Here is a 24,957-nt window from a genome sequence, read left to right on the forward strand (position 1 = left end):
AGCTTTGAAAAGTGTTGCATGTCAGGACTTAAAACACCTGCTTTATTTTAAAAAGTGTTGTATGGGGCGCTTGGGGCGCTCAGTCGGTTAAGCGGCTGCCTTAGGCCCATGTCCTGATCCCAGGGCTCCCCCCACTCAGCGGGGAGTCTGCTTCTCCCTCTGCCACCCCCCCTGCTTGTGTTGTCTCTTTCAAATAAATAACATCTTTAAAAAAATAAAAAGTGTTGTATAGTTTTCCAAGGTGTGGGAATATTCACAACTATTTCACTTTTTCTTTGCTGGTGCACATTCAGACATGCGGGTTTGGACACTGGTGGAAACACTTAGGAAGAGTAAACGCACTGAGGCAGAGTTCCTGAGTGGAAGGCTAAGCGCATTTTAAGGGTTGATAGATGCCGACTTGCGTGAGGCTGCCTAGGCCTGAGCCACATCGGGCGCCTACTGCAGTGAAGGCCAGCCCGTGCCCAGGGTCCCACACTCTCCCCACAGGGCCGGCCTCTTGCCCCTTGCCGCCCCAGTGGCGACAAGTGTGCATTTCTCCCATAATGAAGTTGGGGTGCCCATGGGAAGAACGAGACACTGGCCCTGCCTTCCTGGAACCTGCTTTTCTTTTAGTGGCAAAAGGAAGAAACACATTCAAGGCAGTTAGTGGTTCACCAGGGAGGATATTAAACATATTCAATAAGCCATGTTAAGAACACAAATCAGAATGAGGACCCTGCCAAGGGTGCCTCCAGATGGGTCCCTCCTCTTCCTAGTCTGCCCAAAGAAATACTCATTGATTTGGGGGCAAATATAATGTGGAACCACTAAACTGGTGATTTTTTAAAGACTTCATCAAACCCCACCACCACCCCAAATTTCTTTTTTGTGCAGTAGAAAAAAGCCAGATTCCAAACTGACCTATTTTTTCCTCCACACTGGGTTGAAAGGACTAGTGAACTGACTTCAGACCCGTGGAGCCAGCTCCCCTGGGAGACACACAGCCTTTCTACTAAAAGGGCTTTTTAACCCACCACGACTCCCTGAGCTCCCGGAGAGACCCTGCCTGCTGCCACCCTACTGAATGATCCGTGATACCAAGGCACTCAGGGACCCCACATGAGGCCTCCCCCCAAACCCTGATGAGGATCTATCATCCTCCAAAGACAGACCTGGGGAAACACATCCCCAAATGGGAACTGCCCAAGATCAAACAGGTATTCAGAGCAGGGACAAGAACAGGGCTGCGTACTGTTCCATGGCATCACCTTTCAGGGCTCTGCTAGGGAAATGCGGCTGAGCTGGGGATGCAGGAGGCTGTGTAGACCTGCCGGGTGGGTGGAGAACCCAGAGGCCGGCAGCGGATTGTCCCTGCCTGTGTAACCAAGATCCAAGAAGGCTTACATCTTTTCAAGAGAAACACCGGGGACTGCTGAGAGGCAGCCTTCTTGGTGCCCAGTTCAGGGCAACTGAGGCCCACCCTTGCCCACTGCCCGGAGAGATGGGTGAGGAAGATGCCATCTTTGGTCTCCAGGTCCAGGAACGAAGGTCGCCTGGCACCATCTCTACCGCCTACCAGATTGCAGGCAGGGCCTGGCAGGTTCCTCCCTTTTCTCTCAAGGCCATCTGCGCTACACCCATAGGCCTTCGTCGCCTTTTTGCACAGAGGTGCCTGATTGGTGCTGGAAACACGGAGGTCCAGGGCCTCTTGGGGAACCACCAAGGAGCAAGCGCTCAAGCGGTGCTCCTCAGATGTGCAGGCCAGGGCAGGGCCCACCCGGGAAGAAGGCCGTTTGTTTTTCCATTTAGCTCAGAGGACGCAGAGAGAGGGCAGTCTTCTACGGAAAGACAGGAAAGTTTTTTTTTTTTTTTTTTTAACCGCGCGTCCTGAGCCCGTCCTGCTGTTCAAAGTAAGGCCCCAAATTTCCAACTCTTTCTGGAGTGCTGGCAGCAGGCGAGGGCATGCGGGAACCTGTCCTCGGGACCCCTCCCGCACAGCCGGAGGGGGGGCTCCCTCGGCTTAGGGCCCCATCGCCTCGCGCCCCCCCCCCGCCCCCCCCCAGCACAGCTCAGCGGCCGGGACGTGGCGAGGCCAACGCACCTGGAGGCCGCTCGGTGCCCACGCCCAGAGGGCGCTGCAGACCGGTGCCCGCAGTCTAAGACGGCCGCCCGCCCCGCCCGCCCCTCCCGCCCCTCTCCCGGACGGCGCCCCACTATCCTGGGCCAGGGCGGAAGGGGGGCGCGCCTCGGACCCGCCACCCGGGAGCAGGGGAGCTCGGACGCCGCGCACCACGACCCGTGCGGACCGCAGCTCGGGGGGCGGGGGAGGCTGTCCCCGGCGGGGCGGGGCGGGGCGGGGCCGGGGCGCCGGGGGCGGGGCGCTCCAAGGGGCCGGGCTGGGTGGCTCAGGGGGCGGGGTCCTGGGGGTGGGGACTGGGCCGGCCCCGAGACCCGGCGAGCTGGGGGTGGGGGGCTAGTTCTTGCAACGGCTAAGGGCCTGTGGGTTTATTATAAGGCGGAGCTCGGCGGGAGCGGTGCGGGCGGGAGGCGCGCGCGGAGGAGTCGGGCGGCCGCGAGCGGACTGCAGCCAGCGGGTCCCGCAGCCTCGCCGGAGACCGCCGCGCGCGGGGCATCGCCCGAGGGTGCGGCGGCAGCGACCCGGCGGCCCGGCCGGAGCCCCGCGCGGTCCGACCCCGCAGCCCCCGCGCTCCCGCCGCCGGCCCGGGCAGCATGAGGCGCGCGGCGCTGTGGCTCTGGCTGTGCGCGCTGGCGCTGCGCCTGCAGCCGGCTCTCCCGGTGAGTGCGGCCCGGGCCGGGCGGGGAGCGGCGGGAAGCCGGTGCTGCGGAGCCGCGGGAGCCGCGGGAGCCGCGGCGGCACGTGGGGGGAGGGGAGCGGGGCTTGCCTTCCCGCGCTGGCCGGCCGGGCCCGGGGCGGTGACCGCGAGAGCCGGGCTCGCGCCCCCGCCGCCGCCGCCGCCGCCGTCGGTGGGCGCCGCGCTGGGGGGGGCTCGGGCGCCCCGCGGAGAGGAGCCCGCGCCGGGGCCCCGCCTGCGTCGGAGCCCGCCAGCCCGCGGGGCGCCGGCTCCCCTCCGGGCACTCGGGGCGCCGCAGCGGCCGGGGCTCCCGCCGGCGGCCCGGGAGGGTGCAGCGACCCCGGCCGCGACGCCCCGAGCGCCCGGCCCGAGTTAGGGCGCGGCGGGGGCGCGTTGGCGGAGGGGCCGGGGCCGGGGGGCGCGGGGGGCGCGGCGGCGGCGGGGGCGGGGGTTCCGGGAAGTTGGCCCCCGGACGCCGGAGCCCCGCGGGAACCCAACTTCGGAGCCGCAGAAGTTGTGCCGCCCGCGGAGGGCGCGCGGTGCCGGCCGGCGTCCGGGCGGGGGGACCCGCAGGGCCCTTCCCTGCCCTCCCCTCCCCTCCCGTCCCCTCCCGTCCCCTCCCCTCTCTTCCCCTCCCTCCTCTCCCCTCCCCTCCCCTCCCCCCCGGCCGGGCTTTGTGCTGCGGCCGCGCGCGGGGAAGGCGGGTCCGCGGCCCGCCCCGGGGACCGGGGGCAGCGACGGGCAAATGTGGCGGGGGCGGGGGGGGCTTTGGGGAGGACCCAGCACCCACCGCCGGCGAGGCGCGGGCCCCCGAGGGCCCCCGAAAGCGATCTCCGCCCGCCGCCGCCCGCTAGCCCGCCTTCCCCACCGGGGGCGCTTTGTTCTCGGCCCCTGTAACCCTTTCCTGGGCGCCGCCCGCCGCGGCCGGGACCTGGGCGGCCGCCAGGTGTCAGCGCTGCCGCGGCTGCCCGCGTCCGCCCCAGCCCCACAGCGCCCCCGGGACGGGGCGGGCGGCCGGGCTCGACCCCTTCCGGACGTGGCGGGCTCCGGCCACTCCATCTGGACCGCTCGGCCGGCCCGGGTTGGGGAGGCACGTGGGCGGGGGCGGCGGGGGCGGCGGGGGCCGGGCCTTCCCCCGGGAAAGTGGCGTCTGCGCGAGGCTCGGCGACGCCGGCCCCGTGAGCCGCCCTGGGGCTGCCCCTTCGCCCTCGGGGGTTCCCAGGGTCAGGCTCAGGTGCGGGGCTGCCCCGGCCTTCCGGGCGACCGTTGCGTCTGGGCCCGTTTGGAGCCGGGAGCAGGGCCCCGGTGCCCCTGGAATTGCTGACGAGCCGGAGTTGCGGACGGAGGGTGCCAAGCCCGGGGAGCCATGGGGACAGATGGGATTTCTGAGCGCCCTCCCGGGTGCATTCCTGGCCCTCGGGTCCAAGAAGCTGGCATCTGGCTTCCTCTCTGACTAGGTCGCAGCCTCTGCGAGACTCGGGTTTTGTCTCGAGCCGGGGAGGGGAGCGGAGGTGTGCGGCTTACCTCCGTGGCCACCTGGCCGCCTTCCCTGGCTGCCCCCCCCTCTCTCCAGGCCCAAGAGTGGGCCTCCGCGGAGGCTGCTGAGGTCGGGTTCTCCACCCATTTCCAGCCAGAATGGGGAGGAGGGCGCTTGCTGGTTCTTTTGCCCACCTTGGTTGAAGCTGGCATTGCGAGCTGGGATCCCAGAGCCCGGGTCACATGGGGGAGGCAGATGGGTTGTGAGGTTCTGTGTGGGCCGGTCTCCCCAGAGTTTCCTGTGTACTGGGTAACGGCACATGCCGCAGTAGGAGGAGGCATTATATCTTGGCCTAGAAACTTTGACACGTTACAGAAGGAGACTCAGGATTGGGAGGCAGTTGAGTCTCAAGAGGGAAAGGATGGAAGGAGGGAGTCTCCTTAGAATGTGGTGGTGGGAGGGCTTCCTGGAGGGGGTGGCTGAGTGGAGCCTGGGAGCACTAAGCTTTGGGGTTAGACCTTGGCTTGGAGCTCAGGTTTTCTTTTTTTTACTTTTATAAAGTGTGTTTTCTCTTTCCCAGTCCTGCCTTTTTCCTCCTACTATGGGTGTCCCTGTTGGGTTAAAAGTGGGAATCAAGTGGCGTAGAGGACCCCCCCCCCCCCCACAACGGCCCTTCCTAAAAGAAATGAGGCAATGGGGTTTGCCGAAAATAGGAGGAGGTCTCTAGGCTGCAGAGATTTGGTCCTCTCCCAGGGTTCCACTTTGGTCCCAGTGGGAAGCAGATCAGAACCCCCCTGGGGACCCGTGAGGTAGGGCGTGATCCTGGGCACCTGATTTTGAATGGACAAGGGAAGGCTGTTAGGGCAGGAGGTTGCTTGAAACCACTCCCAAGAGACAAGAACAGGTTTGTCTAAAAAGGGTTCTCTGTGCGTGTGTGTTTCCCGTGGTCTTTTGTTTCTTCCATGCCAGAAAAATTGCTTGTTCTGGAATAGTTATTTGCTGTTTTCCTTTCCTTCCCTTTTCTCTTTCTTGAAAGGCATAAAATCCCTTTTTGCCCTAATTATGGGGGCTAGTAGAGACATTTCCCAAAGGCCTGGCGGAGTTGGGGGGGTGAGGTGGGGGAGGCGCTAACTGCCTCCTCCTGGGCTCCGAGCCTTCTAGAGGTGATGTCACTCCTGGCTTCAGCTCCACCAGGAGGGTGGAGCTGTTTTAAGTCTCTACCTGTGGCTCATGGTGGGTTCCAATAAAACCTCATTAACTGAGATTGGTGGGGAGAGGGATGAGAAAGGAGAGAGGCCTGGAAAGAATTAGTGAAAAGCTTGAATTTTGTAGTATTTTATAGAGGACTGTTTCCTATTGCAGAGTTTCGGATTCTGAAATCCCTTGGGAACGAGGTATCCTTGGTATCCAGGTTTTCTTAGTGAGCTAAGAATCCATATTAACCTCAGAAATATTCTTATTTTGGGCAGGTCTCTGCAATATTTATTTTCCTTCCTTTATTAACAAAAGAATACTAAGCATAACCTAATCTGGGGATGCTAGGGTCCTCCTTGTTGTCACTGTGTCACATTAGGCATTTAATCTCCCAGGTTGGTTGTGCTCCGAAAAGCACCTTGCTCCCTGTCCCGGGCGCCCCCAGGTTGGTACACTCTGCATCCTGCTTTGCTCTTTTCTTCCATCTGGGATCGCAGCCCGAGGTGACAGTTCTGGGCCTACGTGTAGCAAGCAGCTTTCCTGTTGAGTTCTAATTTGCACTTTCCTCCAGCAGTACTAAGACACGAGTCGCATTCATTAGAATGATCGCTGAGTTTTCAGCGCTGAGTGCGAGTCTCACTTGTGAGTAATGTTCATGATCTGTGGTGCGCACAGTTTCTGCCTCCGTGAACCCCGCTGGGATCTCTGCAGCGTCCTTGATAGTACCTAGAATAACAAAGGCTGTCCAGGGAAGTGCCCACGGGCCCTCTCGATGGACAGGTGTGAATGACCTCTGGGAGGAGGCACCCCATGACCCCAGGTTCTGAGTTGTAAGGGACTTGAGAGTCCCAGGTCGCCTGGGCCTGGCGAGGCTAACTCGCTATAAATCCTGATAGGAAGGCCCCTTGTTCTCTTCACCACGTTCTATTCGGATTGAAGTGCACCCTTCCGCGTGCGCCCATACTGTTTGGCAGGCCAGAAAGAGCTTTGGATGCAGTAGAGCCCCAGGACCGAGCCTCAACCCTGCCACTAATTTACCATGTAATCTTGGGTGAGTCACTTCACCCCCAAGTCTCGATGTCCTCTGAACAGCGGACATCGTACCTGTTCTCCCTGCCTCTTTCTGTCACTGCATATTCATTCCATAATGAGCACTTTGAAAGGGTTTGGAAACGCAAGTGCCGGAGAGAAAGGGAGCTATCGAGAGAATTCCTGGTACCTTTACTTGTTGAGCGCCCAATGCTTTTCTCCTATTCTTATTTCATCTTTACCCCAAACCTTTATGATATATGTCATTGCCCTGCTTTTGTGGATGGGGCCTAGAGAAGTGAGCCCCTCCAAGGGGAGCCCCTGATGCGGGAGAACCAGGATTTGTACATCTGTGAGGGCACATGGGTGGGACATGGATGGATGGATGGATGGATGGATGGATGGGCTGTCGAGTCTCCCCAGTGAAGCCCAGCACAGGAGGCTGCCTGAACCCTAGGAGGCCCTTTGGGTGTTTGCTGCTGCATTCCAGGGAGCTGTGGGTGTGCATGGGCTGGATGGAGGGGGCACTGCGCTGGGCTGAGCTGGCCTGAACAGTGCCTTTAGGCGAACCCTGAGCATTGGCAATCCTGGGCTTGGGTTGAGTTCATCCAGTGGCTTAGGGACAGGCAAGAGTTGCTCCCAGAAGCCAAGGTCAGGAAACAGTGGGACCCAGGAGATGAGAGTGGGATGTGCTTCTGATGCCCATGCAGGGACCATACGTCCTCGGCTTGGTGCAGAGTGGCCTGTTGGGGCAAGTGTCCCCATGTTTGGATGGTGCCTGCGTGCTTGTCCCCAGGGCAGCAGCCAGTCTGCCCTGACTTTTATCTTAGGCACTAGGGGAACATTTGTGGGATTAATAGAAACGTTTTTAAGCTTGGGAGGCAGGCACCATGGTACCACCCAAGTGACCAGATACCCAGGACTCCTGGCTCCTGTGCTGGGTTCCCTGCTGCCCCCCCCCCCCAACACTAGGTCTCCCCGAAGGAGTAGCCCTGAGGAGAATGGGTCGTTAAATGATTTCTAGCCCTGGATCCCTGCTAGTTTTACAGAACAAACAATTTCTTGGTTTCTTCCTTCTTTTCAACAACCAATTTTGAATTTTGGGGTTGAAAGCCCACCCCCCCTTGAGGGCCTGCCTAAGAGTGTCTAGAGAGAAGGAATGGGATTAAGGGAGTCTGTGGAAAGAGGGCTTTTGGCGCCAGGATCCTGCGCCCTGGAACAGATTCAGCACGGTGTCATTTCCCTCAGCTGTTCCAGCAGACGTTGGGCTTCAGACGGGAGTGTGCCTTCTGGAACCTCCCTGTGCGCGGGCTGGGAGCACCCTGACGGCGCCCACGGAGGGCAGGCATGTGCGTGTCCCTCAACACAGGGAGGCACGTGTGAGGCCCCAAAGGCAAGGCCCCGCGCCCCGGGTCACCACAGCAGCTGTGCAACTTCCAATCGTCGCGCCAGCCCTGGGACACCAGCTCGGTGTGCATAAAGGCACTGCTCCTGCCTGTCCTCGGGGAGCTACCATTGGTGGCGGAGGGGGCTCTAGAAGGCCCCTTGTATTTCTGGGCCTGAGGCAGGGGCACCTAGTTGGCTTCCCCGTGCCGGTGCCCTGGGACCCAGAGGAGTGCAGCCGGTGATGGGGGTGCCGGGGTGGGGGGTGGGGTAGGTGCTGAGGGGAGATGGGCTGAGCTTGCTCTGGAAAGTCCTGCTGCCCGTGGTGCTGTGCAGGTTTGGGGAGACAGGGTGTCCAGAGGGGCGCAGGGAGGGAGTGCAGTGGCCAATCTTGGGTTTGGGACCAACCACGGATAGGGAGAGGGGAAGGCTGGTGGCCAGGGCTGCTCCTCGACACACCTGTTTGCCCGTGATGTTTCCTGCTGATGATGCATGTGCGTGGAGGCTTCTGGATGTACCCCCTCCTGCCTCTGGGGCTCCTTGAAGGCCTCTCTTCTCCTGGCATTTGTTTATGGCTTCACGGACTGCCTCCTTGTAGGTACAGGCTGCTGCTTCCCTGGCCTTCAGTGCAGGGAAAACTCTAGTGAGGCCCCTGAGGGGGGCAGCCCCACCAGAGGCTGCGTGTGTATGAGTGTGTGTGTACATACGTGCAGGTGTGGGGTGGTGGACACGCAGCATGGGTTGCAGCTTTGCCTGGGTGGTCCTGACTCTGTTTCCCTGTTGGGCTCTCCTGCTGGTTTGGCTGCAGTCTGTTTCTGGGGGGAACCTGGTTCCCACCTGTCTGCAGCTTCCTTTTCAGAAGCCAGGGAGTGATCTTCCCCTCTCTCTCCTCTCCTGGTGGACTTTTTCATCTTCAGCTGCAATCGGATGTTTCTCCATCCCTGGTGTTAGAAGTCTTTGGACTGGGTGCCTGGGTGGCTCAGTGGTTGAACATCTGCCTTTTGCTCAGGTCGTGATCCCATAATCCTGGGATCAAGTCCTGCATTGTGTTCCCCACAGGGAGCCTGCTTTTCCCTCTGCCTATCTCTCTCTCTCTCTCTCTCTCTCTCTGTGTGTGTGTCTCTCATGAATAAATAAATAAAATCTTAAAAAAAAAAAAAGTCTTTGGAAGCTGCTCCTACAGAGAAGGGCAGCCGGGACACCCATCCTTCCTAGTCCCAGCTTAGGCCCTGACTGGGCTGGACAGGTCTTTGGCTCTGTACCTCAGTTCTCCCATCTGCTCAAGCCGTCTCCTTCCCCTTTCTCCGCTCTGATGGCCATGTGCTTGCAGAGAGACCTTGTCCTGGGGAGGGTGGAGGTGGCAATAAGGGACTTGGCTGGGGCTTAGGGTCCTCCGCTGTTCTTTTCGGGGAACTTGAGGGGACACTCCCTGGCTGAGGAGTCATTTGTGGGGGTGGAGGGCAGGGCAGGCTGCTTGGAGGAGGTGGACTTAGAGCTCAGTGTGGGAACCAGAGGTGGACAGGGGACCCCGGGCAAGGTCAGACTTGGTGATGTTCTGCACACGCCCAGGCATCCTGGCCAAGTGCCCCAGGTCCGTTCATCAGCAGGAACGGAAGCCATGTCGGGCAGGTTGGGGCAGTGGGGCAGGCAGTTATGTTTATCGCTCCACTTGTCAGCTGAGTCATGGTGCCAGGCCCACAGATCCTCCCCTGACACTCACCCAACCAGTCTTGACCATGAGCCCACTATGTGTCAGGCATGGGGTGGGGAGCAGCCCAGTGGGGCTGACTAAGGCTCTGCTACCTGCCTTCTACCTGGCCCTCCTCTTTGCTGCTGAGTGACTTTGTGCAACAGCCTGTCTTGGCCTCAGTGAGCCCATCTGTGAAATGGGGGGAGGGGGCAAAGAAGCCGAGGTGACCGTCCTGCATTGGGGTGTTCATGCATCTGGGCGTTCGTGGTGTCCTATTGTGTCACAGGACTGGTGGGCATCTGGGTGGGGCCTATCTCTGTTCCTGCTGGCCCAGGAGAGTTCTTACTTAACCCCTGAGGGTCATGAGCCCTCCCAGACTTGACCAGATCTAAAGCCTAGAGCCTGGACGCCTGCCATGTGCATAGCCCCGTGCAGGTGGGGAGTGGTTCGTCCCTGGTCCAGGGGCGGGTGGAAGAGAGGGTGGCCGTTAACTGGGACCAGACCAGACAGGAGGGTTGGTCTGTGCAGACAGGCCAGGGGAGCAGTGTCTGTAAAGGTCATTCACCGAGAACGCCTTCATCCCAGAATCCTGCGGCAGTTTCTGATGAGAAGCTCAGGCCAGAAGGCAGGTCATTTTCTGGCCAAAGGGAGTGGCAGGGGTGGTGGTGCCCTGATGGGGGCAGCGGGGGTGGCCGAGGCGGTCAGGCCTGCTCCGGGACCGTTCGTGGGTACCATTGACCTCCAGGGGTGTTAGGAGAGTTGTCCTGTCACAGTGACATTGAACCCACAGGCTTTCCCACTTGGGGCTGCCTGGCACTTGCTGTGGCCACGCCAGCCCTTGTTGGGTCCCCTCTGGCCCTGGGTGGGTTGAATGTGGGGCAGTAAGGAGGGAGCTTCTGGAGGACCTGGGCGCATTCGTCCACCCCAGACCTAGCACGTGCCGGGCAGCGGGAGGCCCTGGGGGACCCGAGGACTGCTGGTTCCGTGCCACCCACACCACAGTGGCCGCTGACGCCCGGGGCCTCGCCTGCCTGCTCGGGGACCTGACAGTGTCAGGTGCAGAGGCTGCACTGGCTTTCCTCTCCATGGCTTGTCAGCATCCCTGCTCCCCCAGAGACCGTCCGGGGCCTTGGAGTCCCATCTCTGGGGAGTGTCCCCGACAGATGCATGATCAGGTTTGGGCTCGCAGGGCCCCAGGCTGCAGGTGTTGTTTCGGGAGCCTCGGAGACTGTGGCTGGGGCTGACGTCGCTCCACCTTCTCCCAGAGAGAACTGCTGGGCCACCGTGCTGCCATCTGTGGTGACCACATCTCCTCCAGGGTGCCATGTGGGGACCGCCTGGTCCGGAAGACGTCCAGGCTGGCCAGGGCCTGTGGGCTGGGACAGTGGGCACACCTAGGCAAAGGGGGCTCCTCAGACTCTGCCCCAGCCTCCTCTCTCTGGCCTTTCACAGGCACTGGGCTCGGGGTACCCTGTAGAGGGGGGCCGTGGAGGAGGAGCATGCTTGTAAAGCTTCCCTGGGGTCATCCTGGTTGTAAGGTCCTGGGAAGGCCTTGAGCTCTGGGTCCTGGGAATGGTGTGAGGAGCAGAGAACCTGCGATCTCGCCCACCCTCCCCTCTACCCGCTGCAGAACAGGGCCCTGCTTCCAGACTCCTACCTGGGGGCTGGGCATCCAAGGGACACCCTGGTCCACCTTTCCTCCCAGTGGAATGCCAGCAGCCTGAGCCTGAATGCTTGGGGTAGGTTCCAGGGTCCTGAAGCTGTGGGGCCCGGGACGCCAGGTGGGATCTAGAACTGGCTGGCCAGTCGGCATAGGTGAGTGTCACCAGGGACTGGGGACAGAGCAGTGAGAGGTGTCCTGTGGAGGCTGGGAAGAGCAAGCCGGTGGAGTTCAGATCTTCCCCAGGCTCCATCACATCCTCCCCGGGTACCTTGGGCATGTTTCTTTATCTGTCTCCCTAAGTCTCACTTTTCTCTTCTGTAAAGTGGGCATTTTCTTATGCCTCGGAGGACTTTTGAAAAGACCCCAGGAAGTAATGTATGTGGCATGATTGAGAGCCCTTTGCTTGCCTGGGCTCAAGAGGAATAAGTCTAGGGGAAGTTTGGAGGCAGACTGTGTAGGGAGTCCCCGGGGGAGAGCCCCTGGTGGCAGTGGCAGCGGAAGGAGTACAGTCTGACCTGGCCTGGGGGTGCAGTCACTTCATGTGAATGGCCGGCTGGTCTGACTCCGGTGCGCTGATGTCACAGGGTCTGAAAACATGGCTTTTGCCCCTTCTCAGAAAGAGTCTTCACCGGCAGGCTAGACTCTGCTCGCCTCCACCTGAGCCTCGGCCAGGGGCTGGCTCCTGACCCCAAGGAGGTGTGGGCTGGGCCGGGTGGGGGGGAGGGGGAGGAGACAGCCAGACACCCGGCACCTGGGCAGGGGCTCGGGCCAGTTGAGCAGGGCCCTAGACTGTGGGGGGCAGTGGCTTGCAGGGCTGCAGACTGAAGGTCACTCTGGAGAGGGAGCTCGGCTCGGCTGGACCACCACAGGGTGCCGGGTGCCGGGGAGGCCCCACTTCTGTGGTCCTTCCTTCTGCGCTGCCCTGGTGCCACCTCCCGTGGAAATGATGGCCTTTTTCTTCCTGTGGGTGAGAGAGCCACGTGGTCCTCACTGACGGTGGTTAACACAGGCCTGCCGATTGCCTGGCCCTTCATTGGTCCCGTGCCCTGGACTAACGATTTGTCCCTTTTGCCTCAATTTCTTTATCTGGAGGATGGCTATGTACTAGCACCTTAGGTTATTGTGAAGATTAATTCAGCTACAGTGCTTAGATTAGTGCCTGGCACGTGGTGCACAATAAATATTAGCCCTAATAACTATTTTTTTCCCCTGTAAGGCCTAATTCAGCTATTTCTCAATACCTGAGTATTGAGTATTTTCGAGTAACGCCCAGCCCAGCTTAAAAGCCTTAGGTTCTTACTTCCACCCCTGACTGTCCCTGGGCCCTGAGTGCGGTGTTACGGCCCCTGCCTGTCCCAGGTGACTCCAAGCTCCGAAGACCAAGGCTGCATCCATAGCCTCCCTTCAGTTGCCTTAGCATCTGTGTGCAGGTGCTGCTACCGCCTGGAGCTCGGCGCTGGGCACGGGGGGCTCTGGGAGCCTTCCAGCCATCAGGAGGCCCCTGGTGGTGTTAGGTTGACAGTCGAGGGCCTTGAGGCTGCTTTGCCTCTGTTTGAGGTGAGATTCCACCAATAAGCTGGGGCGCAAGCCCAGCCTCTTCAGATCTGGTCTTCATGGAAAATTCTGCCTTGGGTTGCTCAGGCCCCAAATTCCCAGTTCCACCCTGCCAGGGTGCCCCCATGGGACTCTTTCGAGGACACTCTGCCCTTCCTGTGTCTTTGGGCTGCCAGCAGCCTCAGTGCCTAATCAGTCTGGATTGTACTTTATCCCAGAGCCAGGATCCCAGGCTAGTCCGTTCTTCTGCAAGTGGGAGGAGCACCCATGTATGTCTGTAGCTCAAAGTGGGAACAAAGGCAATTGAGTCTTTCTTGGGTATGGGGTTGGCTGGCAACCGTATTCTGACACAGGTTAAAAAATTTGCTCTTGGCATCTCCCAGCTTCTCTTTTGTAATCCTTTCCCATCTTCCATAGCTCCTACCCACCCACACTGCCCCAGTTCCAGAATGGGCCCCTCCCCCCATGTAGAAGTGCTTTATACTCTAGTGTGAGTGACTAGCACTGGATAGGCTTCCCAGAGGTTGCCTTTTTTTTTTTTTTTTCCTTTCCCAGAGGTGTTTTAAAGAGGATGCTCTGCAACTGCAGGGACGCTGACTGGGTAAATTTGGGTGATGAAGTGCTCCTATTCTTTACACTCGCAGCTGGAGCCCTGACTAGTTGCAGGTGTCCGGCAAGCTACAAGTTTCTGCGTCTGTGAAACTTGTGACAATACTTTATTTAGACAGAGTAGGGGGAGGGTGTCTCTAGAAGCCCATGTGCCAAAAGTGTCAGGCCCCCAAGCCTGGTGGAATCTGGGGGTTAATCAGCCAGGGAGGAGTGCAAGGGGGCACCTGTGATGGCTGGGTGGGGAATCGTACCCTGAGCTTCTGGTCTTAGCTGTCTTGTTAGGATAGCCAGGGCTGAGGAGGGACAAGCCTCTGGAGGCCTCAGCTGCTCCCTCTGTCCCCATGGGTTGCCAGTTGCCATCCCAGAGTCGTCTTGATTTGGAATATCTCCATCATGCTGCCTAGGCCGTAACCCTTGGGAAGCTGAGAGCAATGACACCGAGTCACTCTGGTCAAGTGCCCTCCCCCCACTTGCCATGGTGGGTCCTCCCCCTGCCGAATGCCGTGTTTGTGGTGTACCCCTCAGGTGGGCTCTGCTGGAGCCGCTGCACCTGGCCAGCCCCTTGGGGGCAGGCCTTGACCTCCCAGCCATGGACTGGGAACTAGGAGTCCCCTTGCTGTCACTCAATGGACAGATGGGGAACTTGAAGCGAGGTCTTTTCCAAGGTCATCTAGTAAGTTGGGCACAGAGCCCAGGCTCTACCCAGGTCTTCCTGGTGTTGGGTTTGGTCACTTTCCCCTGGCCATCTCTTGTCTGACTCCCAGGGCGGCCCCGGCCACAAAGGCTGGCAGGGCCAGGCCGGCAGCCTTGCTCAGCGCCCAGCCCAGGGCTCTCACAGGCGGGGAAAGCAGAGGAACTGGTCTTCCAGCTCTGCAGCCCCACACCCAGCGTCAGCTGGGCCCTTCCGAGACGAGTCCCAGCACGTGGGCTGCGAGCGGGCGCCAGCTCGGTGGAGGGGTGGGTATGGGGTGCTGGTGGCAGCTCTCCCCTGGCTCGGGCCTTGGGCCTGGCACTGGCTGCCAGGATCCGTCCTCCCCCAACACAACCTTGTCCTCTTGGGTACTTGAGTTGGGCAGAACGAGCCAGGGCAAAGGGCTCTGTGACCTTGACCTCAGGCGTCCCATCATAAAGCCCAACATTCAGTGCCATGGGAAATGCTGCTGCAAAGGGCTACTTTAAAGCTCAGTGCGGATGCTGCCCTGCACCCTGGCCCTGCCCTGGAATCCCCCAGATGGTGAGTTCTGCGTCCGAGTGGCAGGGTAGGGACAGCTCAGGTGGGTTGTGTGTTTGCGGGGAAGGCTATATGCCTAGGAGGTCCCCTGCAAGGTGCTCCTGCCAGTAGAAGTGCTGATGGGGGTTGGGGGCCTAGGTGCCCTCATGGCTGCTCAGGGTGAAGGCCGAATAAGCCCCCTGTCACCCTGCTGCTGTTCCCTGGGCCCCTGCCGCCCTGGGCCATGCCCATCACGCCCTCTGCAAGTCCCAGCTTGACTTGGTTCTGGCAGAGAGACACTGAGCTGATAAGTCCCCGTGCCTGTCAGGCCGGAAACGCTGATGCTTCTCTGAGGCACTGGTGAGGCCCCTACCCCCCGGGAGTCATCTGAAGTGGGGTCCTCAGGGTCTTGAGGCCAAAGCTGGGGAGATCCGTGCCTCTCAGTGCCCTAAGCACGTCTCCCTGGCAGCTCCTAAGTGAGGAAAGAAGCCTTTGGAGAGAAAGTGATTTATCTGCCAGCACCCTGATATCCTGGGCCAGGGGAGATCCGGTATCTTCCTGGCTGTGGCCTGTAGTCCTGCCCCTCCCACCTAACCTGGCTGTCTGTGGCCAACGCAGCACCCCTATAGCATTCTGGCCCCGCTGACAAGGAGTTGGGGGCACTGCTCCCACGTCCCAGCCTAGCCCGTTAGAGCACTAAGGGAGTTGAGGGTCTAGCCAAGCCCCCCCTGTTGTCTAGAGAGAGGCAGAGAGCTGCCCAGGTCCCTTGGCAAGGGAACAATGGAGCTAGGCCTGCCCGGGGCCAGCCACCCTGGTCAGACCCCCCCCCCCCAACCTCCCCTGGCTCTGGTTCTTTCCGTGAGACACTTGGTCCAAGATGCTTTGAGTGTGACCTGCCTGGCCTGTCCCCTCAGGTCCATGCATAGGCCTTGTTAGCTAGGGCTAGAGGAGGGGGTACAAATGATGCCCCCGGTGAGGAAAGCAGAGTCACAAACCCCCTGCTTTAGGGCACCAGGTGTTCGGTGAGCCGCAGGAATGGGGCTTCGTGTTCTGCAACATTCTTTCCCCTGCCACCCCCCCCCCCCCATCTCCCACCCCATCTCCCTGGACAGGCAGGTGTCCCTGAAAGGCTGCAGTGAGGCTCTGCAGCCCCTGCTCCCCTCCCTGGTCTGCCCCCTCCCGGGGGTCCCACCCCTCTTGCCAGGTCAGTGCCTCAGGCCTGAGATACCACGGGGTCCGGCAGCCCTGGGCCGGCAGGACGGGCTGGACGCAGTCTGGGCTTTGTCCGCTGCTGCGTGTGCTGCTAGCAATGGGAGGGCCCGTGCCTCTGCAAGTTCAGGATTTCCTTAGCTCCGCTTAGCTTTTTTGCAGATGAGGCAGTCACTTGGTGTACTGTGTGCGGAGAGCGGATGGATCAGAAAGGTAGAGAATGTTCCAGAGCCATCTTGGGTCCCTTCGTCCCCAGGGCTTGTCTACGGGGGTCTGTTGCTATTTGGTGCCGCCTCTTTGAGCACGACCTGAGTGAGGGTCTTGGGACCTTTGTAGGATTGGCCTCCCCCAGAGCCCAGGTCCTGGGCAACTCCAGGCTAGATGTTTTCCTGTCTAGGTTACTGTTCCCACGTGGAGTCTGCATACCACCACAGGAGAGCGAGGACTTTGTTCAACACCAGAGCCCTGGGCCTTTGTCCCAGACCCACTGAGTCAGCCTCGGGGACGGAGCTCAGAAGACTTCACCTCCGATCGTCTCCTGACGATCCGTGATGCTCAGGGACGCTGAGGAAGAGAGCCTCTGGCCTGGACAAAGGCAGTGGTTTGCATGTCACTATGGGTCAGTTTGGCATCTTAAGGCATAGGTGGGGGAATATGCTAGGGTTCTGTAGCAGAGGCCTCAGGCCTTAGGCCTTATGAACTCTAGGGGGACAGTGTGTTGGGGTGGAGGCAGGGGGCTCGTTTTCCTAAGTTCCAGAGATCTGACCAAGAAACTGACGGGGGTAAGGATTTCTTTAAAAAGAAAATTGTGACTCTCTTAACCCTCCTGAGCATGCCTGCAGCCTCGTGGGACCTCTGGGTGGGAGCGATAGGAGAAGCGGGTCCCCTCAGGTCAACAGCCCCAAAGCTGGCACCAAGGCTGGCTGCTTAGGAAAGGCCACGGCCAGCCTCTTTGTCTTTGGCTTCCCTGGACACTAGTAGGGCTTGTGGACTCAGTGACTTGGCTCAGCTGCCCGGGCTTTGTCGCCCCACTGGGACAAATACGGCCAACAGATACCTGAACCTCCTTTCCTGCTGGATGAGTGAGCCTGCCTCGCTCTGAGGTCCCCAGCGTGGTTAAGGTTGGTGACTTGGGGCCAAGCATTGTCTTACTCTAGGTCTGCCTGGAGGCTTCGGGGCCCAGCCCCAGGGTCTCTAGAGGGTGACCCTCTGTGCCCCAGTCTCCCTTTGGGAAGCCCAAGGTGGGGCTCCTGGCTGTGTGCCCTGGGAGCTTGCCAGGACTGGGACCAGACCAAGTCTTTTCTCTCCAAAGCCCCTGGATGGTGATCCTTTTGATGTTAAGGACCCAGTTTAACACCCGCCCGTAACCTCCTTATGCGATACTGTACTTTGAGCAGCGTGTGGTTGAAAGAGCAGCACCATGCAGTGAACTCAGTAATGCTTCCCGGAGGACTCGTGCTTCATCCATCACATAGGTCAGGCAGCAGGGGACACATGGTTAGTGATTCAGGGTGTGGGGTGGAGACCACAGGTCTTTGGATGTGTTGGCTGCCGTTGATGGGGTGGCGGGAGTCCAGGGAGCAGGTGGACAGGCGGCCTCTTCCGTTCGTCCAGAGTTAGAAGCCCCGGGTCCACCGTCTGCACTTGAACCCCTCCGAGATGTCCACTCGTGGACAAAGGGTGGGACCTGTGACCCAGCCATGGAGCCCTTGTCCTCTAGGTGTCTCGGAGGGATGCTTCCACACGGCTCCAGGCTCCTGGGGTGGCCAGGGCAAGGGGGCTGCTCAGATGGATGTTGCCAAGGACAGCGGCCCTCTCTCTGGCCAGGGAGGGCTGGGCTTGAGGCTCCGCCTTCTTGAAGCTCCTCTGCCCACAGACTCCTGATCCGTTCCTGGGAATGGCTGGTGGCAGCTCGATGTAGACTTCCAGCCCCTGGTGGCTCAGAAACGATGTGGGCTGGCACCCTGATCCCCTTGGCTGCTGGGGCAGGGCTCAGGGATTCTTACCTGTGATACTGTCATCCCGTAGCCCCTCTCATCCCTTGCGGCTGGGCTGACCAGACTGGCCTCTTGGGATCTGTGCTATGGAAGCGAGCACAGACAGGCCTCTTAAAGTAGATGGGTCAGCCACGGGGTCTTCTGGGGCCAGAGAGGGGGAGAGCCGGGCAGGTGAGGAGAGCACGTGCGGCCACAGCTCGGTGGCCTTGGGCAAGTCCCTCATCTTGTCTGTTTTCAGTTCCTCATCTGTGGGAGCTGCTAATCTCGGGCCTGCCTGCCCCAAAGGGTAAAGGTGGAAAGGTCTAGAAAGTGTTTCCAGGGCCCGAGAAAGCCTCAGTTTCTCATACGCTCTTTCCTGCTCCCCTGGAGCCCTGACCCGGGTCCCCTCTCCAGCCCTTCCACGCATTTCGGGTGTGGCCACAGACCAGGGTGGCAGAGATGGAGATGGGCCAAGTTCCTCTCATACTCCGGGTCCCCCAGCCTCCCTGTGTCTGCCCCATGACCCCTGCCCTCCACTGGAGCCAGACCTGGCCAGTGGGCTTTTAAGGGTCTGTGCTGTGGGTGGGGAGGGAGCAGATTGACCCTTAATTACTTTGAGCAAACAGAACGTGCTTAGATCTTACTACAAGGGTTTCGGTTTGTTCAATGAGAAGTAGATCTTTCTAGGACTCGCACAGGCTAAGGAGCCCCATTAAAGGTGTGAGCTGGCCTGCCTTTACCTTCCCAGGCTGTTTGAGGTGGGTTCCAAGCTGGGCCAACCTGTCCCTAAGCAGCCCCAGGGGCTGTGGCCACATGGTGTTGCAGGGACCCCCGGTGGAGGCAGCGCTGCAGGAGGTCTTGGGCAGCTGGCCACAGGCCCTTAGCATAGCTGCCTAAGTGAAACTGGAAGTCTCACCCAAAATGCCAGAGTCAGCGGGCACCGAGTGATCCAAGTTCAGACCGAGCAGTTTCTGCTGATTCCTCCCCAGGGAGCTGAGGTCCTCAACCAGGGTTCAAGCTGGAGGGGAGCAGGAGGTCACTGCAGCCCTTCCCCTGGTGGAGACCCAGCCCCGAGAGGGGAGGGGCTGCCCTGAGGCCAGGGAGCTGGTTTCAGCAGAGAAAGCGTTTGCTCAAGAGCTTGTTGTGTAAACAAGATCGCACAGGGATAAGCTGAGCCCAGTTGACGGAACAAATTGTTTTTAGGGACTGGGCAGATCCACAGTCTTACCTGGTGGCGAAAGAGGCCCCCGTTCTTGGGAAACTGCTAACCTGTTGGGGCTTCTCCGTGTAGGTGAGAGGCTGGGCCTCCCTGGCGTCTGCCTCCAAGGTTGACAGGGTCCCGCTGCACTGGGTTCTCCGCAGGCCTCCTCCCCTCACCTGTGGGGTACGGCCTGGACCCCAGACTCCGGCTTCTGCTGGGGGATTTGGCTCTCGTTGCTCCGCGGCTGAGGCTGCTCTGGCTTGATCATGCTCCTCGTTGAGCATCCTCTCCGGGACGCCGTCAGTGCACTGGGAGAGCTGCTCTGCTCATCCTCTGGGGCCTCCTTGGGAGTCGTGATGGCAGGTGGAAGCACTGGAGGGGTGGGGGTCCCCTGAACGCTTGCTCCCCCTGCCCCCAGGCAAGCTGCCTGGTGGGAATCCGTCTGCTGGGGCCTGGCATGCATGTTGGGGTGGGGTACCCACTCTCTGCCTGGTGAGCAGTATTCTTTGCTACTGAAGGGTACGGGCTTAGGGGAGGTGAGCGCAGCTTCGAAGACAGGTGTGGATACGGGACGGGGGACAGGTGTCGGCAGCACCACCTGGGGCCAGCGCATGCAGGATGTGGCCTGAGGTGCAGGTGGAGGGCCCAGACTACGGGAGTTTGTTCAGATGGGCCACGAGAGCTCAGACAGGCCTTTCTGGGGCCAGAACCGTTTTCTTGGGGGTGAGGGGAGAGGTATTTGGGTTTTGTACTTTCAGAGGAAGCTCAGTGGTATTTCTAGCCTGGTGGTTTCTACACGTGTGTGAAGCCTCCCTCTGACCTGAGCCCCTGGCCGCCAAGCCTGCACCTGGTCCAGTGCTGCCCCAGGCAGCCTCAGGAGGCCAAAGGTCCTGCTTGTGCCTCCCTGCTCTGCTCCATTCAAGAGTGAAGCTCTGTGGCCTGTGGCCAGGACCCGGCGAGGCCTCTCGGCCGGAGGAGGCCTGCTGCCTGGGCCAGAGCCCGCCTCTGACAAGTCTATGCAGAGCCTCCTGTCACCTGGCCCCGTCCTGCCGCTCTTCCGAAACCCTACCGCCTCCATCCCATCTCTTCCCAGCAGGCACCAGAATCCTCTTATCCATGCTGAGCGGCTCTCGCTCCCCAGGTTAGAGCAGTGGCTGCGGTAGGTCGGGGGCCTTCTGCAGGCCAAGGCTCTGTTAGGTTCTTCCTGTGCGTGACCTCATTGAATTTCTGCAACTTTCCTGGAATGTAGGTATTACTACCGCCCCCATTTTACAGATGGAGAGACTGTAAAATGAGGCTATAAGAGATTTACCTCAGGCTAGTGTGGCTGAGGTTAGGGGGTCTCTAAACCCGTGTGCTCTGAATTGTGCTGCTCTGCCTCTTTATTCAGTTTTTGTTCTGGCTGAGACAGCTGTTTGCACACAGGTCCCTACCAGGCCAGCAGCCCATTTATCGGTGCCTCCTGAGTGCAGGACCCCTTCTAGATCAGTGTCATCTGTCCCCAGCCTAAAGGGCATCCTGTCCTTCCTTCCCCAAGGGGGTCTGGACCCAGTCCTTCCCATGGATGAGAAAACAGGCCAGGTGCAGGAAGACACAGTGTGGCCAGGCCTGGGGCTGTCTTCTGCGGGCAGCCCTGCCTCTCAGCACAGCTCCTCCTGTGACCATCCCTGACCTCTCTCCCGGGAGGCTCTCGATGTCCATACCCTGATGCCCAGCATGCTTGGACAGTGCCGCTCTGGAGTCAGGTTACTGGGGGGTTATTTCTGGAGCTCTAAAAAACCCCAGTATTGGACCCTGATGGCCCCAAGACCTGATTTCAGTGTCGGGTGAGCTCTCAGGTCCCACTGGGGCTGTGGCCTCTGTTCCCAGTAATGGCATCTTCTGCTGTTCTTCTAGGAGGTCTGGGGCTCCCTTACCAGACTGCGCTTCTTGGGGCAAGAACCCTGCCCCTTCTCATGTGTTTTTGCACCCCCAGCACAGGGCTGTGTCGTCGTATCATTCAGGGGTTTGTGGGGGATTGGAGGGCTGCCCTGAGCTGAGGGTCCTAGAGCCAAACACACAGGTGTCTTTCCTGTGCTGTGTGTGTGTGGAGGGGGGCAGCTCACCCAGCTGTCTAGGACAGGGACCCCAGAGTAGCAGGGCCTCAGCCAAGCCTCCACTCATACCCTTTTCTGATCCTTTTCTAGCAAATTGTGGCCACAAATGTGCCCCCCGAAGACCAAGATGGCTCTGGGGATGACTCTGACAACTTTTCTGGCTCCGGTGCAGGTGAGTGGATGTGACGGCAGGCAGGCAGCCCCCTGGCTGGGCCTGGAGGGTGATGCTAGGGAAGAGAGTGGGGTCCACGCTGCAAGGAGAAGGCATGTATAGGCTGGAGGAGTGAATGCTGGGGTTCCAGGAGGCCCTGGGGGCCTTGTTGGGGAGACTTGGGCTCTTATTCTCCTAACTCCCTGGGCAATCTTTGAAAAGGTGGACTTCTCTGGGCTTCTATTTCTTCATCTGTAAAATGGGAGTGTATCTTGACTTCGTAAGACTTTTGGAAGATATTAAAGTAACACAGAGCCTAGTGGGGTGTAGATCTTCCGTGATGCTCCCTCATCTCGCCCTCTTCTTTCCCTGGGGGAGTGAAGTCCTTGAGCCAGGGGTGATCAGGGAGGCCTCCCAGGGATGGGGCTCTTCAGCAGGATTTTGGAAGAGGGCTGAGGCCATCCGTGGGCAAAGTGGCCAAGGTAGGGGCCTGGGAGCTGGAAGGTGGGGCACAGGCCTCTGTTCTTGGGGGGCTGGGCCTTTCTGGGGAGAGGGCAGGTGGATAGGGAGGAGGCCAGAGAGGTGTGTGTACCATGGACTGGGCATTCAGGCTCCCCACCCAGGGAGTGGGCTCCAGCAGCCACAGGAAAGGTTCCTTCCCTGATGGCCTAGATGTGTCCTGGCACCAGGGACCATGCTGTCCCCAGGCACATGCTGGAGAAAGAGCAGCTTTCCTCCTCTAATTTCCAAAGCTGACTTTAGCCTCACCTGGTTCTACCCTGGGGAACCAGCTGCTCACGAGAGGGTTTGTTCTGCTGGTGGGAGTGCGGGCCTGTGTCCCTGCCATCCTGCCCGGGTGAGCTCTGCTGCCCCAGATGTTCTGGGCCTTCCCCGCTCCAACGAGCTCTGCTTCTGGGCCTCCAGGTGCTCTGCAGGACATCACCTTGTCACAGCAGACCCCGTCCACCTGGAAGGACATGGCACTTCTGACGGCCATGCCCACGGCTCAGGAGCCCACCGGCGCGGATGACATCTACAGCTCCACGTCCATCCTGCTGACCAGAGAGGGCCCCGAGGGGGGAGAGGCCGTGCTCGTGGCAGAGGCGGAGCCTGGCTTCACTGACCGGGAGAAGGAGACCGCCCACCCCCCCAGCGAGACCACGCCGCACCCCACTACTCACAGGGCTTCGACCGCCAGAGCCACCACGGCCCAGGGCCCTGCCACCCTCCATCCCCACAGGGACGCGCAGCCTGACCACCATCAGATCTCGGTTCTTGCAGAACCCAGCCAGCTCGACCCTCACACCCCGAGAGTGGAGGACGGAGGTCCCTCTGCCACCGAGAGGGCCGCTGAGGACGGAGTCTCCACTCAGCTCCCGGCGGGAGAGGGCTCCGGGGAGCAGGTGAGTGCCCGCTGGGGTCCCCCGTGTCTCCTGGGCCGGGGGTGGCTGCTGCTACCTGGTGGAGCACAGTGCAGGGGGCTGAGGGGCGCTGGCTGGCTCATCTGGCACACCCAACACCCTGTGTCCCATAAGCATGTCCCGTTCCCCACCGTGAGGAAGGATCACAAGGTCCCACCTTCCCCTGCGTCTAGGGCCAAGCCCCGGGGCGGGGGGTGGGGTGGGGGGGACAGGCTAGACCTGAGACCAGAGCAGAGCAGTCCTTCCCAAACTGAAGCGAGCGACTGTAAAGGCTCTACTGGGTCTTTCTGTCTTTTTTTTTTTTTTTTTTTGTCTTTCTGTCTTCTAATCGTGGTGATTTTACACTTAACATGAACACGAGCCTATTTATTTTCATATAAATACCTGTTGCTTTGTATCACTTGGTGTGACGTCACTGCCACAGTCCAGCCAGGGTCTGGGGTGATACGATGAGAGGTGCCTGACTTTGGGGTCCGGGAAGTCTGGGTTCGGTGTGTCTGAGCCTGTGGCTGCAGTGACCAGGGAGGCCCGAGCTGCTTCTGGGTTCGGAAATAAAACTGGATGTGGATGCCGCCGCCGGCAGTGGCCCACCCCGGCCTGAGACTGTCCCTTGCCTCCCGTAGGACTTCACCTTTGACGTATCTGGGGAAAACACGGCCGGGACAGCTGTGGAGCCTGACCAGCGGAATCAACCCCCAGTGGACCGTGGGGCCACGGGGGCCTCACAGGGCCTCCTGGACAGGAAGGAAGTGCTGGGAGGTGAGTTTCTCTCAGGTGGGGGGGGTGGTCTGACCGCGGCCACCTGGAGGGCTGCCTGGTGTTGGGGGGCTGGCTGTTTACCGGGAGGAGCACCGAGCGGAGCTGGCCTCCCTGCCTCCCACAGGGGTCATCGCTGGAGGCCTCGTGGGGCTCATCTTCGCCGTGTGCCTGGTGGGCTTCATGCTGTACCGGATGAAGAAGAAGGACGAGGGCAGCTACTCCTTGGAGGAGCCCAAACAAGCCAACGGCGGAGCCTACCAGAAGCCCAGCAAGCAGGAGGAGTTCTACGCCTGACGGGGACCGGGCTCCTCCTCCCCCTGCCACTCGCTAGGCCCCCACTTGCCTCTTCCATGAAGAACTGCAGGCCCTGCCACCATGCCGCCTCCCCAGCTCCCTGCCCACGGACTTCCGGGGCGCGCTGGGGGCTCTCGACTCTGCTTCTCTGACTTCTGCCTGGAGACTTGGGCGCAGGGGCTTTCTCGCGTGTGACCTTTCCACCACAGCCAGCACCTGGCATCTCCTCATTCTGACTCAGTTTCTCCTACCTGGAGCAGCCCCTCCCCTGACCCAACTCTGGAGAGAAAGGGGACCCCGCCGCTTCACCCCTGGATGGGCCTGCTGGCTGAGGGCTGGCACATCTGTAGCACTTGCTGGTGGAGACCAAGGGTCTGGGGGCATTTTACCCCCCGACCCCCGTCCCCCTCCCCCCCGAGTGGCGGGGAGAGGAGTGCAGAGCTCTACCAGATTCACATTGTTTTGTGGGGAGGTCTCATTTAGATATCAACTTGTTTTTGCACATGTTTCCTCTAGTTTCTTTGTTCATAGCCCAGTAGACTTTGTTACTTCTGCGGTAAGTTAAGTAAGTTGATTCGATTACTCCCATCTTGCTTCCCTAATCTACGGCGAGGAGACAAGCATCCAGGGTTAAGACTTTTTTTTTTTTTTTTTTTTTTTTTTAAACTAGGAGAACCAAATCTGGAAGCCAACATATAGGCCTATGTTGTGTGTTGTCTCTGATTTTGTCACTCACGTGTGCAACAGGGTATGGAATGTGTGTCTGTGGCCCCGGCGGTGGGCTGGCTGGTCCTGGCTGCCGTGGGCAGTTGCCTCTGGAGCGGTCAGGCCTATGCCCATGGACTCGGGGCCGCTGTCATATGGGGGAGCTGCGTGAGAATGGAATCCTGGCACCTCTGGCTGGGGACCGAGGAGAGAGAGGACCGTCGGGTGGGAGAAGTGGCAGTGGGCCCAGAGAACCTCCTACGGACCCAGCCCTCCCTTTGGTCCCCCAGAGAAAAAGTCTCTGGGGGACATTTTTCCTCCAGAAGGTGACGAGAGGGGTCTGGGCACACCTGGCACGGAGCTGATCCACAGAGGACCAGGTTCACCTTTGATTAGCTCCTGTGGCCCTGCCCTGGGCTGGAATCAGGAATGTTCCAAAGAGTGATAGTCTTTTGCTTTTGGCAAAACTCTACTTAATCCAATGGGTTTTTCCCTGTACAGTAGATTTTCCAAATGTAATAAACTTTAATATAAAGTAGTC

General features: G+C 59.9%; 1 protein-coding gene across 3 annotated transcripts; it reads left to right on the plus strand.

Moving 5' to 3' along the window:
• Positions 1–2,502: 2,502 nt before the first annotated feature.
• On the plus strand, positions 2,503–24,954 carry SDC1 (syndecan 1). Of its 3 annotated transcripts, none has more exons than XM_077844033.1 (5): positions 2,503–2,778; positions 21,177–21,258; positions 22,162–22,640; positions 23,282–23,417; positions 23,542–24,954. In XM_077844033.1, exons 1-5 carry the CDS (start codon positions 2,713–2,715, stop codon positions 23,709–23,711), a joined length of 933 nt encoding a protein of 310 aa, XP_077700159.1. In that variant the 5' UTR covers positions 2,503–2,712; the 3' UTR covers positions 23,712–24,954. The 3 variants fall into 3 exon arrangements, with proteins under 3 accessions (XP_077700159.1, XP_077700157.1, XP_077700158.1); XM_077844031.1 differs by lacking the exon at positions 2,503–2,778 and adding an exon at positions 14,527–14,628; XM_077844032.1 differs by lacking the exon at positions 2,503–2,778 and adding an exon at positions 16,406–16,432.
• The last annotated feature ends 3 nt before the right edge of the window (positions 24,955–24,957 follow it).

This window comes from Canis aureus, chromosome 12 (assembly GCF_053574225.1).
Source record: "Canis aureus isolate CA01 chromosome 12, VMU_Caureus_v.1.0, whole genome shotgun sequence".
Classification (NCBI taxonomy): domain Eukaryota; kingdom Metazoa; phylum Chordata; class Mammalia; order Carnivora; family Canidae; genus Canis; species Canis aureus.